Source organism: Tripterygium wilfordii, chromosome 3 (assembly GCF_013401445.1).
Source record: "Tripterygium wilfordii isolate XIE 37 chromosome 3, ASM1340144v1, whole genome shotgun sequence".
Taxonomy (NCBI): domain Eukaryota; kingdom Viridiplantae; phylum Streptophyta; class Magnoliopsida; order Celastrales; family Celastraceae; genus Tripterygium; species Tripterygium wilfordii.
In genome coordinates, this window is record NC_052234.1 from 12,834,964 (window position 1) to 12,850,012 (window position 15,049).

The 15,049-nt window shown below is 37.7% G+C and overlaps 1 protein-coding gene across 8 annotated transcripts; it reads left to right on the top strand.

Moving 5' to 3' along the window:
* Positions 1–134: 134 nt before the first annotated feature.
* LOC119987238 (importin-11-like) lies at positions 135–15,005 on the top strand. Of its 8 annotated transcripts, none has more exons than XM_038832126.1 (25): positions 137–720; positions 839–948; positions 1,075–1,147; positions 1,742–1,890; positions 2,080–2,221; positions 2,963–3,181; positions 3,294–3,360; positions 4,019–4,418; positions 5,552–5,699; positions 5,824–5,984; positions 6,457–6,556; positions 7,271–7,345; positions 7,498–7,632; positions 8,083–8,172; positions 8,949–9,131; positions 9,219–9,323; positions 10,461–10,619; positions 11,122–11,166; positions 11,294–11,515; positions 11,893–11,999; positions 12,094–12,150; positions 12,240–12,312; positions 12,555–12,806; positions 13,153–13,186; positions 14,630–15,005. In XM_038832126.1, exons 1-23 carry the CDS (start codon positions 580–582, stop codon positions 12,714–12,716), a joined length of 3,123 nt encoding a protein of 1,040 aa, XP_038688054.1. In that variant the 5' UTR covers positions 137–579; the 3' UTR covers positions 12,717–12,806; positions 13,153–13,186; positions 14,630–15,005. The 8 variants fall into 8 exon arrangements, with proteins under 8 accessions (XP_038688068.1, XP_038688066.1, XP_038688054.1 ...); XM_038832119.1 differs by having other exon boundaries at positions 14,633–15,005; XM_038832111.1 differs by lacking the exon at positions 14,630–15,005 and adding an exon at positions 13,350–13,486.
* Positions 15,006–15,049: the final 44 nt, after the last annotated feature.

Here is a 15,049-nt window from a genome sequence, read left to right on the forward strand (position 1 = left end):
GGGGAAATTTACATGGTAGGAATTAGGAAACGGAAACGGGAACGGGAACGGGAAACCTTGAATTTTGTTTCGCTAAACCGCCTTAAAAATGAATTAAATAAATAAATCATAACCTAACTCAGGTAGGAAATAGGAAATAGGAATTAGGAAACCTTGCATTTGGCAATTTACATTGATGGCAGCACATAACTTGTGTTCCTGAGACGCGATATAAAACAGCTAGAGTCGACCACGATCATTACACACACACTGTTATAGAGCACGGAGACCTTCCTGGCCGTTTGAAGAGGAGTACTCATACAATTGCGGCCAAGTAGCGACCTCCATTACTTTTCTGCTCCATTCAGTTCTTACTTCTATCTCTCTGTCGCGAAGATTCAATCCGCTTATCAATCAAGATTTCTACTGGTTTCGTCGCTACTCTTCACCATTATCGATCAGAAACGTAACATCAAGGTTTTGCAAATCAGTATCACTTGGCTATTTTTGGTTGTTAGTTCAAAGATTCAACGATCTGATTCTGGAATTCGGTTCAATTAGCTACAAAGAGCGGGAGGGAGATATTTGAGAGCGACAGCCATGGCGCTTTCCGCTTCCGATTTGACTGCCATATACTCGTTGCTGACCAATTCGATGAGCGGCGATGAAAGCGTGCGCAAGCCAGCTGAGGCGGCGCTCTCTCAGTTTGAGAGTAGGCCTGGCTTCTGCTCTTGCCTCATGGTATTCTCTTCGATTCTTCCGTTTCGAGGGTTTTTGGCTTCTTTTTTTTCGCATAATGTGTTTACATAATGCCTATGTCGAGAATATTTCCGGCGAAGTTGAATTCATGTATATGCAGGAAGTGATAACTGCAAAGGATTTAGCGCCTCAGGTTGACGTTCGATTGATGGCCTCGGTGTACTTCAAAAACAGTATTAATCGTTATTGGAGAACCAGACGCGATTCTGTGTGAGATAAATCATTACTCTACTTTACTATCTACGTTATGCTTTAATTAGTGCTGCCTTTTGTTATAGAAAACTTCATACTACTTTTGATTTTAGCCTAGACATTAATCCTTATTTTTTCTTCCAGAGGAATTAGCAACGAGGAGAAGTTACATCTCAGGCAAAAATTGCTGTCACACCTGAGAGAAGAAAACTACCAGGTTGTGAAGAAAGATTCTGTTATTTCTTTTTGGACCATAGAAAGCTTATTCTAATTTTTATTTACCTTGATGCTTGTCTAAGTGTCTTTTTTAGTCATTTATTAGAAAGTATAATGAAGAAACATCCATTGTGCTATACTATCAAAATCACATTATCAAATAAAAAATTGTAAGTGATTTCTTTACAGGAAAAAGGAACACTTCACAAATTTCCAGAGTTCTGTATATTCACCTCATTTTGCTTTTCTTTTGTTCTTAGTTTCATGGTTATCAGCAGCTCATTTCAATTTTGGCTGAAATTTCTATTGCAAGCTAGAATTATGAGGTAAAATGGAAGGGAAAATAATGGGGCTGGGGAACCATATTAATATAAGGTGAGAGGCTTCTGAATAACACATAGAAGTTTTATTAGTAGAAATCCTAAGGGATAGCTGAGGGGCCATGACGCTTCTAGGCCTCCCTCGCTCTACCTTTTATGTAATGCTCTTTGAAATGTGAATTTCTTCTCATCCAGCTATAAAATGTTCGCACAAATTCATTTGGGTGGGTTGTCTATTTCTCTAACCTTGCTTCCTTTTCTTTATTCTGGCCCAGATAGCTGTGATTTTAGCTGTGCTCATTTCAAAAATTGCCCGTGTGGATTATCCAAAAGAATGGTACAGTCTTGCCCCATATTTCTCTATTGACATTTTCATTGATTGGCAATGTCACAAGCTACAGCTCTCACATAGTTCTCTTCCCAAGTACTAAATTTTTTCTATTACATTTTTTTTTTGGATAAAGTTCTCAAACTACTAAATTCTTGTGGTGCATCTATTTTTCTTTCTGTAGAATGTTCTAGAGAGGTTTCATATCCAATTCTGATCATTTTTTGAATGTTCTTTAATTGAGCTCATGAGTGTGCTAATCCGCTGGTTCAATGACTTATTTAGGCCGGAGCTATTTTCTTTCTTAGCACAACAGCTTCAGTCAACAGACATTCTTGCTTCCCACAGGATTTTTCTGATTATTTTCCGAACCTTAAAGGAATTGTCCACTAAACGCTTAACTGCAGATCAGAGGCACTTTGCTGAGGTATACAGTGTTTTATTTACTCTGCTCGGTTGTTAAGTTTGCTTATATTCTTTCTGATAAATAGCTTCATATCTTGTATTTTCTTCCTGTTATTTTATGCGTCATGTTTGTCCCATCCAGTTAAGCTGTCTATCTTATGTAAAGAGTGAAGCCACTTCCATCACACGGTTACAGAGAGGTATCCTATGTGGAAGTATAAGTCTGTGTTTTGAGTCTATGCACACCAACAAGGTTAGAGGTCTGGATTAAGTGGCCGTGGTAGTTATGTGATTCTTATTATATGACTGATATTGTGTTCTTTATGTCTTTTCTCTCCCCTCCTAAGTCAGTTATTTTGCTAATACTGTTTTTTCTTCAATGGTCCTTGATTTGGTCCATCAAATCTTACTTCCAGTCATGTTTGACTACTGGACTATTAGGAGTAGCCATTAAGTGTCTCATTTTGAGTTTCACATGCATCCCGGAAATTGATTCAACTTGGGATGAAGGCTTAGCTATGTCAGTTGAATTGCTTCACGTACTTTAAGTTGTTATCTACTCGTCTTCTTTTATCCAATACTATAATAAATAATTGTTGTGATTATAATTTCAGAAACATTAATAAACCTCTGTTTTTCTTTTGTGATGTTGATGATGAGTTATCAGTTGCAACTTATAATTTTATTCTCATTACCCCTAGCTTATGCTTTTATCTTTATAATGTGGGAATAATGCCATTCATTCACTTGTTTCCTTCGGCAGATATCCTCCCATTTCTTTGATTATAGCTGGCATCTATGGCAGAACGACATACAAACCATATTGCATGGTTTCTGTACGCTTGCTCAGAGCCATAAGTCAAATGCCTTGGAGCAGTATCAAGATGAACTTTATTTAACATGTGAGAGATGGCTGCTGTGTTTAAAAATAATACGACAGTTGGTTATTTCGGGGTTTCCAAGTGATGCAAAATGTGTACAGGTATTCATTCAGTTCTTTCTCCCATGTCGTGATAGTTTTCTTTGTTTTCTTCTGCCTTATGTGGAATTACAGAATGATTGGCCATGTTTTCTTTTTCATTGTAAATTTTCAGGAGGTTCAACCAGTCAAGCAGGTTTGTCCTGTGTTCTTGAATGCCATAAAGTCACTGCTTCCGTACTGTGAGATCTCTTTCTCCTCCCTCTCTCTCGTGCGCGTTCTAATTTTCTGCTCTTGAAATAGACATCTGCATTGGTCTGCGCTTTGTGCTGTGTTCCTGTTTGTCTGATTTCTGAAATGTGATAGTTAAATAAGAATTAAGTATCCATTTAAAAAATTGAGAACTAAAAATAATGTATTTAGATAGCAAAACTAATTTAATGCTTTTAGAATTTAGTTTCTTTTTTCGACTGCTTAGTAAACTGATTGGATATAATAATAATGAACTGAGCTGCAGTTCAATAGTACTTTCCAATTTCTTCTGCATCTCCAGATGTCTATGGTTTGTTTTTTCCTTTGATGTGTAGAGCAGCAAATGCATACAACGCGATCCTATCTTTGAAAGGAAATGTATAGTCCCAGTGAAATAGTTACACTGTGTATATCTAAAATGCTTTCCATTAAGCTTTAGCTTTAGCTTATATCATTACCGTCTTCCCTAGCAAGATGCAAGTTGCTTGGAATGAAAATTTTCAAAAGCAAGGATGATCCTTTAAGAACCTTAACTGGTTGCTTGCATAATGTATTTTTGACATAATGCTAAGTTGCCTTTCCCCCTTTATTGAATGTGTCGCAGACTAGCAGTATTTAATTTCATGCCTGAATTACTTTATTTGCCAGATTCATCCTTTCAGAAGGAACATCCTAAATTTTGGGACTTTGTAAAGAGGGCTTGTATAAAGTTGACGAAGGTTCTGGTTGCAATTCATATCCGACATCCTTATTCATTTGGTGATAAGTGTGTGCTTGGGCCTGTCATGGATTTCTGTTTGATTACTATAACAGATCCTGAGCCAGTGATAGTATCACATGAACAATTCCTAATTCAGTGTATGGTAATGGTGAAGCGCATACTAGAATGTAAGGAATATAAACCAAGCATCACTGGTCGTGTGATGGAAGATACTCGGATTACAGTAGAGCAGACAAAGAGAGCCATCTCTAATAATGTTGGTGATATTCTGGCTTCCCTTTTGCCGCCTGAGAGGATAATACACCTTTGTAATGTTTTGATAAGAAGGTAAATTATTGCTCCTTTCTTCACTTATCAGTTTACCTTTTGCTTTCTGACTTTGTCCCTTCACTGAAAATGTGAGGTGTAAAGGTATATTTGATCAACTTTGTGCACATATACTCTTTCCCATTAATTTATTTCCCAATCATATATTGGTAGTGGGTGAGTTTCCTATGGATATGTTCTTGTTATCGCTTCTATTGAAATTCTTTATCAACTGGTAATGATCTTGGTCATGATTTTCTGGGACATGTACTTATGTGTTGGCTTGTAGCTTGTTACATAAAGATGCTGTTACTTTGAGACGATACATGGCCTGCATCTTCTTTGCGAATTTTTTCTCTTCAAATATGAAAATATCTCCATAGTGTATGGATTACAGGTGTAACGGCGCACAAAATAAACCCACGACACCAAGTATTAATGTGTTTATTATATTTTAAACAGCTGATTACTTGGGTTTGTTGGCGTGAGAATTGTAATGACAAATGCACCTCACTCTCACCGAAATTACTGAGTGCAGTTAATGGTTTACTTTGTGATGTTACATTGCGTGCATCTTTTGTGTGATATTTTCCTCTACAAATATGAAAAATTCCTCCATTTATGGATTATAGGTGTGAAAGTGATACAAAAACCCACAGATCACCAAGTATTGCTGTGCTCATTTATTATTTTAAAAGCAGTTACATGGGTTTGTTGGCACTGAGAATCATAATGACAATCTGCCTCTCTCTAACTGAAATCATTGAGTGCAGTTAACGGTTGAGCTGGAATAGCATATGGACATGAAGGGACTTGATATTGTTGATGATCGTATTGGGGGTTAAAGTGAGGCTTGTAGGTCTAAAATCATTGGGCCAAGCTATATCATTCTTTGCTTTCTTTTTGGGGTGAGATCAAGTTGGATGGAACAAGTGCACATTTAGATTTAAATACTATTAATGCTTGAAGAGATGGATTATACCAATAGATTGGTTTATAGCTTGTATTCTAGTAAATACTTTTCAGTTGCAATGTAATATAGTTATTACAAAAGAACTTTTATAATGCTGTCTGTCTGCCTCTGGTTGTGGCATCTGCTCTTTCTGTAACTGCTCCCCTTAAATTGTGGCCTACTGGCCTTCATCTGTGAACAGGTATTTTGTTCTTAGAGCAAGTGATTTGGAGGAATGGTACCAGAACCCGGAATCTTTTCATCACGAACAGGATATGGTTCAGTGGACAGAGAAACTTAGGCCTTGTGCTGAAGCTTTATACATTGTGTTGTTTGAAAACAATAGCCAAGTAAGTGATTATCAAGTGTCACAGAGTTCTTAGTGGAATGTGCTATATAAATGTTACTGATGCCTAGAATTTTAGTATTTACTAGTAGAGGATTCATATTTGTTGATCTTGGTTGTTCTTTTAGCTGCTAGGTCCTATTGTGGTCTCCATCCTTCAAGAGGCAATGAATGGTTGCCCAACTTCAGCGACTGAAGTCACTCCGGGACTACTACTTAAGGATGCAGCTTATGGTGCTGCTGCATATGTTTATTATGAGCTCTCAAATTACCTGAGCTTCAAAGATTGGTGTGTCCTTTCTACATCATGCTATCAAGGTTTTGGTGAATGCTTGTATCGTGCATATCGGACAAATCCCATGTTTTGGTGTGATGTAGTCATATACTGAGTATGTAATGCTCTAAAAAGATAAAAGCAACTAGCATGTAGCACAACTTTAAACTGCATGATAAATAATTTTTGGGAAATAGTTCTTTTGCTCCCCATTTTTCTGCTAACTCTGTCACGCAGATGGGGAAATTTTTATAATGCAAGTCGATAGGAGGCAATATGTGTGCAATTTTGGCCAGAAGATTGTACTGCAGGCCAAGAAGTTAAAATCATATGTGATTGCAATGCTTTTATGTTAGCCAATGGTTAACATATTCTGTTTGTAAAGTTTGTCCGGTTGCACTATAAGTAAATCGGGCTGCCTGTCACTTATGTTTTGTGTAAATCATGGATTAACTCGTACTTTTCTCCCTCTGTTCTCTGATTGCAGGTTTAATGGTGCTTTATCCTTTGAACTCTCCAATGATCATCCAAATTTGCGCTTTATCCATCGGAAAGTTGCAATGATATTGGGACAGTGGGTTTCTGAGGTGATGTGTCTTCTGAGTTGTGTACTACATGAACTGAATTAGCTGTAGCCTCACAATATTCTGGTGCATGCATTATAATATCTCAGTTTCATGCAGAGCATGCATGCCTTTGTAGGCCATCAGCATTTGCGGTTATTGTGCATGCATGATCTCCATTTTTCTTTATGTTCCTTCATACATCATGGTGCATGGATAATAATTACTACTGATTGTAACCTTGGTTATGGTGATTCCACTGAATAAATAGTTCTAGTTCATCTCTTATACTGGAGAAGGTTTTCAGGCTTACTAAATGTCCTAATAATCTTTTTTTTACTTAAAAGGAAATGGATTTGAAAATTACTTGGTCTGGTTGGGAAAGCTTGTGCAAGTCCAGCTAAATGTGGAACACTGGAACGTATATGCTGGAAAGTTGGTATTTGCCTCAAAATATTTGATCAATTACAAATAATTTGCTATAGGCTATAGCTTTCAGAGATCTTTTGGTATCTTCGGAATCTCGCAAGTACTAACAAATCTTCTGAAGTTTGTAAAATTGGTTGAGGTGGTAAATATGTTTTGGCAATTTATTCATGTGTGAATTCATGTCGTCTTAGCAGCAAGTTTTCTTCATCTTTATTGATTCAAAATGGAGATCAAGTTCTAAATGTTTTCGTAATTAAGTTCTGTTCAAAAATTTTTCTAAATGATGGGTTTTTGATGTCTGTGTGACAGGTTAAAGATGACACAAAAAGACAAGTTTACTGTGCTTTGATCAGATTGCTACAGAACAAAGACCTATCTGTCAGGGTATGGTTCTTAAGGTTGCTTTTATGATGCATGTGAAATATGCTGCTTATTATTATTTTGCATTTTTTTTAAAAAAATTTCCTGTCGGTTTCTGCCTCCTTTTTGATGTTGTATACTGTCCTACTACTGAGTTTCATTGTCAATTTTTTTAGTTGGCAGCTTGTCGAGCTTTGTGTTCACACATTGAAGATGCAAATTTTTCAGAACAAGACTTTAGTGATCTTCTTCCTACCACATGGGATTCCTGTTTCAAGTTGGTTGAGGAAGTTGAAGAGTTTGACTCAAAGGTATATTATGATGTTGATGTTATAGTACCTGCTAAGAGATTCTGAATTTGTTAGTAATATTAATCGGTGTTCTCAAAAGCTTAGTCCCTTGGTGATTGTGTGAGGCAAGCAAGCCTCTTCTGACCATCTAGGTGAGGCACCAGGCCCTAAGGTGCACTCCTAGGTTTTTTTTTTGTGCTTGGAGCTTCCTATTTTAAAATGGAACATGTAGAAGCATAATTGCCAACAGGAAGAACGCACCCCAATAGTAATCAAAAAAATATAATAAAAAAGACATCATATGAAACTCTAAAGCAAGCTTTTCTCTGTTCTGCTTCTGTTTTTTTTTTTTTTTTGTTTGGGGGGATGCGGGGATCTTTTTGCTGGGAGGAAAAGGAACATTGACGGAAGAACATAACAGTCTGTTTTGGATACTTTACTAAATCTTGTGGTATTCTTATTGAATTTCAGGTTCAGGTACTGAATTTGATATCTGTTCTTATTGGACGTGTCAGTGAACTCATTCCATTTGCAAACAAGTTGGTGCAGTTCTTTCAGAAGGTATCATAGCTTTGTTTTTATAGTCTGGTTTAATTTTATTTTTTGGCTCCTGGTTGTATTGACATGAACATGGCATAGTGATCAAAGAGTAGTATTATGTTCTAAGCCACACAAAATTTTAGTTCCATAACTAGAATTTGATTACAAAGACACATGAACCTCCTAAAAATGTTAGATGAAACAGTTAAAAGGAATTCCTGCTCTGCCCTATTAGAATTGGTGGCATGAGATGCTGTATGTTCAGCAGTACCCATGCTAAGTTACTATTGTTTTTACCTTTTTTAACAACTGAATAAAAAAAGTGTTTACTATAAGGAGCTGTCGCATTCGATTGTGCAGCAGAAACATGGGTATGTACCATCTTGATTATGATGAATCTCATAATGTTCACTAGTATTCGTGCTAAGTTACTATAGTTTTTACCTTCCTTTATAACTGAATAAAAAAAGTGTATACTATAAAGAGTCATCACATTTGATTGTGCAGCAGAAACATGGATTTGTACCATCTTGATTATGATGAATCTCATAATGGATTCCAACTGATCTTACGAACATGAATTCAAAATATAATAGTGAAGCAGTATTCAGTTAGGATTCCAACTAATCCTTATGTTTTTTTTTTTAAATAGCAATCCTTCTTATGTTTTGGCTTAGGCCGACTCCAAAACGTTTAAAAATAAGGCTTTGATGATGATGATGAAGGGCAATATTGTGTCACCATTTTGGAAAGCACTGGTTCTTTATTATCATTGTTTTTTAAATATGTGTCGAAAGGTCTGGGAGGAGTCTTCGGGTGAGAGCCTGCTGCAGATTCAGCTTCTTATTGCTCTGCGCCACTTTGTAGTTGCTCTTGGCCATCATTCGCCAAGTTGCTACAACGTGCTGCTGCCCGTCCTCCAGAAGGGAATTGATATTAATAGCCCAGATGAACTCAATCTTCTAGAAGATAGTATGCTGGTTAGTAGGCCTGTTTCCTTCTGATTTTTTCACTAAGAAAATTTTAGATTGTGTAACATGATAAATGCAATTAATTTAAATGTGCAGTTGTGGGAAGCCACCCTTTCTCATGCACCTGCAATGGTTCCTCAACTACTGGCATTCTTTCCTTGTCTGGTGGAGATCATGGACAGAAGGTGTGATCACTTGCAGGTTAGGAATAGTGGATGAATTTCGATATACTCTCTTGCAAGAGTCTATACCTCTTTGCGTATAGGGGTTACATATCTGTTGTTTTGTGGTTGATCTTGATTTAGTAATGCACACTTGGGTGCTCATTGGCTCAATTAGATTCAAAGCAGACTCGTAATGTGTTTCTATCCTTTGTCAGTGTAGGTACTAGTCCTAATAAATTTCCATTTCAAAGCCATAGGTTAATCGAGTAGGTAGGGTATTCTATTCAGTTAAACCATATTTCCAGCACTTCCCCTAACATATGGGCCGGACAAGCCTTCGACTGCGAGAGGCCTAGTACATGAATATTTAATTTTAAGCTCACACGAGGGAATTTGACATGCTACATGGGGGGAAGCTCGCATGTGGGTACTGGAGATCCCATGTAGGGTAAGAGCCCAAACCGTGGTCATGACATCCCTTGACAATATGTAGCCTAAAATGTGTTGACAAATTAATCAGAAATGGAGAAGGTGGAGAATGGAAGCTAGAATAGAACCAAGGGCCTTGTGGTCCAATTCTAATTATGTTCATTAATTAATCATCTTCTCTAGGTTACTGCAAGTTAATTGATAAATTAATATGCCTTCAGGGACTTTGGTCCCCCTTATACATAATACAAGTATAAGCTTATTTTACTCGTCTTTAATTATTTGTCTTATTTATTCTCTTCCTTTTTCCTTCACAACATATTGTCTCGAGATCTGGGGATTTTGGAAAGGGGAAGTTTAAGGGAGAAGAAGTGGCCTAGTTGAGATAGCGGAAAGTATGAAGTGGTGTATAGATTGAAGGATGGCAGCTGCCAGCTGGTGATCACAAGATGCATCTTAAAATATTTAAGCCATGTTTGATATCGTAGCAGTGAATATTGGCTGAGATTAGCAGGGTTGGGACAGCATCAAAGATGTGCTTGATTAATTATATGAGAATTGGCTTCCCATGAGTTAAAGATTTGAAATAGATTCATGTGGTTTTCACCATCTTCTTGGAATATGATTGAAATTGACTTTCAGAAAGGCTAAATGGTAGAAGTAAATTTGCATTGTTGTAACTGTTGCTTCATGTTATTTTTTTAAGCTTTGATCAATGGTTTTCTGACTCAAGTACGAATTCCAGGTTGCTGTCAATATCATTGAGGGGTACATTGTTTTGGGTGGATCTGACTTTCTTAGCGTGCATGCATCCGCTCTTGCTAAGCTGCTTGATCTGATTGTTGGAAATGTTAATGATAAAGGACTGCTTGCAACTCTTCCAGTGATTGATATTCTAGTACAGGTAGCCAGGTTTTGAGCTCACAAGAATAAATATTCAGGGTTGTATACACATTTAGATGCTAACTTCATGGGGTTATTCTATTGAAGTGGTAAAATCTGTCACTGCAGATGACTCATAGAAGTCTGATTTTCATGGTGGCATTGCCTTCAAATTATATGCTTCAAAGCCTATGCTGGCCCACTGGGTTATTATTTACAAATTGATGACTTTTTCATTTTCACCAGTTGATATCTGTTTGCATTTCATGTTATGGCTTCTAAGATGAGCATTTTAAATTATATTTTTTTATGCAGAGGATAATATTATTATTTTAATATGCAATATCCGTGGTCATGACTCCATAAATACAACTGAGAATTAATATAAGCTTTAATTTGGTTCAAAGAGCCAGATGAACTATTCTGGTCCCTATGAGTCCCTAAAGCCTGGTGCATAGTTCTCTCCATAAATCCAATTGGTTGTATTGAATATTAACTGTTAATTTTTTTTCCCACATTTGCAGTGTTTCCCAATAGAAGTGCCCCCATTGATTAACAGTACATTACAAGTAAGCAACTAAGCATGGTTCTTTGTCAGCATGGATCTTTAATGAGCTTTATTGAGTTTTATAAGTACTGTGACGTAATGCATTTTGGAGGCTTTTTGACCTTGTTTCCTATGTCGAATGCTGCTAGAAATTAGTTGTTATTTGCTTAAGTGGAGGAGATGACCGTGATCCTTCTAAGGCAGCTGTTAAAGCATCTTCTGCTGCTATCCTAGCTAGGATTTTAGTGATGAATACGAATTACCTTGCACAAGTAGCATCAGATCCATCGCTTTCAGTACTCCTACAGCAGGCTGGTGTCCCTATAGAAGAAAATATACTTCTATGTCTAGTTGACGTATGGCTTGACAAGGTGAGTAGAGCAGGCTCCACTGTTACAGATCTCTAAAGTTTTTATGTCTTTTCTAATGTGTCATGACGTTCTCTTGTAATCATTTGTCCTCAACAGCGAGGCTTGTGTTGCCAGTATAGGGGTGGCTTAAACTATGAGATCCTGGTTTTTTAGATATTCTCTGCATGGACTATTCGTTTAAGTAAATCCATGATCATGTATTTTCATTAGCTAGGTGGGAGTTACAAGTTCCACATGACTCAATTGCTAATTCCTTTTTTTGTTGCTCAAGCAAAACGGTAACTGGGTAATCCATGTTTGGTACTCTTGGAATTATGAATAAGTTGACTCCTAATTTTCTTCTATTGATTCTGAGAACTATTTTCTGTTTGTGGCAGGTAGACAATGTATCTTCCACTCAAAGAAAGATATTTGGTTTGGCCCTTTCCATCATCCTTGCATTAAGGGTGCCTCAAGTTCTTGATAAACTTGATCAGATCCTTAGGTGTGACTGAATTGCATATTGGATACGCTATCTTCTTTTCAGGCACTTGATGATATTTGCATTCATGTGATGATGATTCCATTCCTTCTTGCAGTGTATGTACTAGTGTAATTTTGGGTGTGAATGATGACTTAACTGAAGAAGAGTCGAGGTAACATTAATTATGAGTTTATTTTGTATTTTTTTTCAGCTGCTTTAGGAGTTGATGAAATTATTATTATTTTTTGTCATTGATGGCAGTGGGGATAACATAAGCTCCAGCAGTTTCCATGGTGAGGGCACTATTCCAAGTAAAGAGTTCAGACGTAGACAGGTGAACATTCTTGGAATATTTCAAACCTTCTGTCTGATGGGTGTATTGATATAAGGATAAATATGCTGGAAGTCCCTCTTCTCTATCAAAAAGTGAAAATGGGCCTCCTTACCTTTTCCGTCAAACGAAGCCTTTTCCACTTCTATTTGACTCCTAATTCTCCACTATACTATCTATTGTGTAATGATCCCTATTAATACCGAACCGTCGTCTTTTTCTAATTGATTGTTCCACCATTTCAGATTAAGTTTTCAGACCCTATCAACCAGTTATCTTTAGAGAATTCAGTGAGAGACAACCTTCAAACATGTGCTTCTCTTCATGGAGAATCTTTTAATTCAGCTATTGGTAGAATGCATCCTGCATTATTTGCTCAAGTGAAGCAAGCTTTGAAGATGCCATAGTCATTGAATTTACTCGTCGTAATCTTTCTGTGTTCTCGTGCTTGGTGGCCTCCAGGCTTTCACACTTTTCCATGCTTGAGAGGATATATGGTGAGTACCTTAATCCTCTGCAAAAACCGTATAGCTTCAATCAGAAATTATTTTCTTATTTGTTCTGTGGAAGTTTTAGTAGATATGTGATGCATATAGCTCCCTGTGCAAGTTACGCTCACTAAACATGAGCTTATTTTATATTCAAAATGCCAGATCGAGCTAATGACATGCATATTAAAGGTTTATGTACGTTTAATAAACCAGTTTATGCCACTTTTATTTGCATTAGAATATAGAATAATGCTTATCCTGATTACGGAAATTGGATATCATACATCATTGATGAGTAGCTCTCTCTTGCGTTCCCAGTCAGGTTGCACTAACCTGTGATTTTTTGTCTCAGGTGGCATTGATGTTTCTTTGAGGTGTTCTGCCAGGTGGGTTGATAATTTCTACATTCTTTATATTTATTGTGCAACTGTTTTGAGTGATGGGTGCTCGTTTCATTTGTTCATAAGTTCGATTTGAATGTCCTTTTGGCCCTCGGCATGCTGTATATAGCTTGCTGATCCTTCCATGCCTTGTTTTTCCTCGGGGCAGAAGGGTTGCAGCATTTGAGTTCATAGGTTTTTTATTGCCAATCACCTATTGAACTTGAAATTATACCAGAGAGGGAAGCAATATGCATGGCGTTTTTGAAATTTTACAAGAGGGGAAGTAAATTTGCATGGTGCTTTTGGAGAGGGGATCAAAATATGTCTTTTCTGTTTATTATTTTGGTATAAATCCTATCTCACTTAAGTTTTTTTGACAAAAACAAAAAATTAAATGGGACAAGGGCTGGCTTGAATTTTTACCTCAAAAGTTCTTAAGTTGGACCCTGAGGCCCAATCCAGCCTAGTCCAATATATTAGGGCAGATATTTCTTAAAGCCCAGCCTAAACTGGGTCTAACCCAGATCAAAAGCAAGTGGGCCTCAGGAGTTGGGCCTTAGACAGATTCCAGGGGGCCTCTTGAGTTGGGCCTTTGGCCAATCCAGCCTAGCCCAAGGTATTAAGCTGATATTTCTTAAGGCCCAGCCCAAAATTGGACCAACCAAGATCAAAAGCAAGTGGGCCTCATAAGTAAGGCCGTTCATTTGGGCCTATTTTGGTCCAACCTAGATCAAAATTCAAGTGGGCCTCATGAGTTGGGCCTTATGCCCAATCCAGCGGGTCTCATGAATTGCCTAGCCCGATGTATTATAGCAGATATTTCTTAAGGCCCAGCCCAACTGGTCCAACCCAGAACAAAAGCAAATGGGCCTCAGGCCAAATCCAGCCTAGCCCAATGTATTATGGCTGATATTTCGTAAGGCCCAGCCCAAAATTGGTCCAACCCAGATCAAGAACAAGTGGGCCTCATGAGTTGGGCCTTTGGCCCAATCTAGCCTAGCCCAATGTATTACGGCTGATATTTCTTACGGCCCATCCCAAAACTCTCCAACCGAGATCCAAAGCAAGTAGGCCACATGGCCCAACCCAGAGGCTTCATCATTTGAGCCTATTTGGGGCCAACCCAGATCAAAAACAAGTGGGCTTCATGAGTTGGGCCTTGGGCCCAACTAGGGGCCTCATGAATTGAACCCTTAGGCCCAATTCAGCCTAGCGCAATGTAGTATAGGTGATATTTCTTATGGCCCAGCCCAAACTTAGTCCAACCCAGATCAATTTTTTGACGGAATGTATACGATTTTCAAGCCGTTCTGATTCAGATGCAACAAAACAACACAACACAACCACCTGTGTAATGCAAATACTAGTGAAGCAGGTCAATCCTTTTTATCTGCTTCAGTCGCTGCTTTCTCATCTTCAACATCTCTATTTTTTTTTTTGCTTCAGCAGGCACCGTTTCCTCTTCTTTCCCCTTGGTTTTCACTATCTCAGACGCGCAGCTTTTCAAGAAGTGCAGCGGCAGCCGTAGCGTCTTTATTTTCCTCTTTCTTTAATTGACTTTCAGCAACCTCTTGAACCATCTCCATGAAGGTTTTGCAATCCGAATTTTTTTAAAAAAAGGGCAAAAAAACCCAAGAATGAGTTGTGAAGGCCATACTTGTAACATCTGTTTCCCGATCTTTACACCTAGCATAAAATAGGAAAGGAACTATCAGATCTCAACATTCTCTGCTGCTGGTCTGTCCTAGAACAGAACTTTTCATATGCTAATGACTGGGAATTTCAAGTTTAGCTGTTTTCTGGAGCAAAATCTGTTAATCAATATCAACTGTAATGTTGAAGAAAAAATCTGAAGGACACGAGCAA

Coding starts and splice junctions, on each gene's coding strand:
- LOC119987238 (XM_038832126.1), top strand. CDS start 580: ATGGCGCTTTCCGCTTCCGATTTGACTGCCATATACTCGTTGCTGACC. Junction 3,361..4,018: donor AAAGTCACTGCTTCCGTACT/GTGAGATCTCTT, acceptor TTTATTTGCCAG/ATTCATCCTTTCAGAAGGAA. Junction 7,346..7,497: donor ACAAAGACCTATCTGTCAGG/GTATGGTTCTTA, acceptor CAATTTTTTTAG/TTGGCAGCTTGTCGAGCTTT.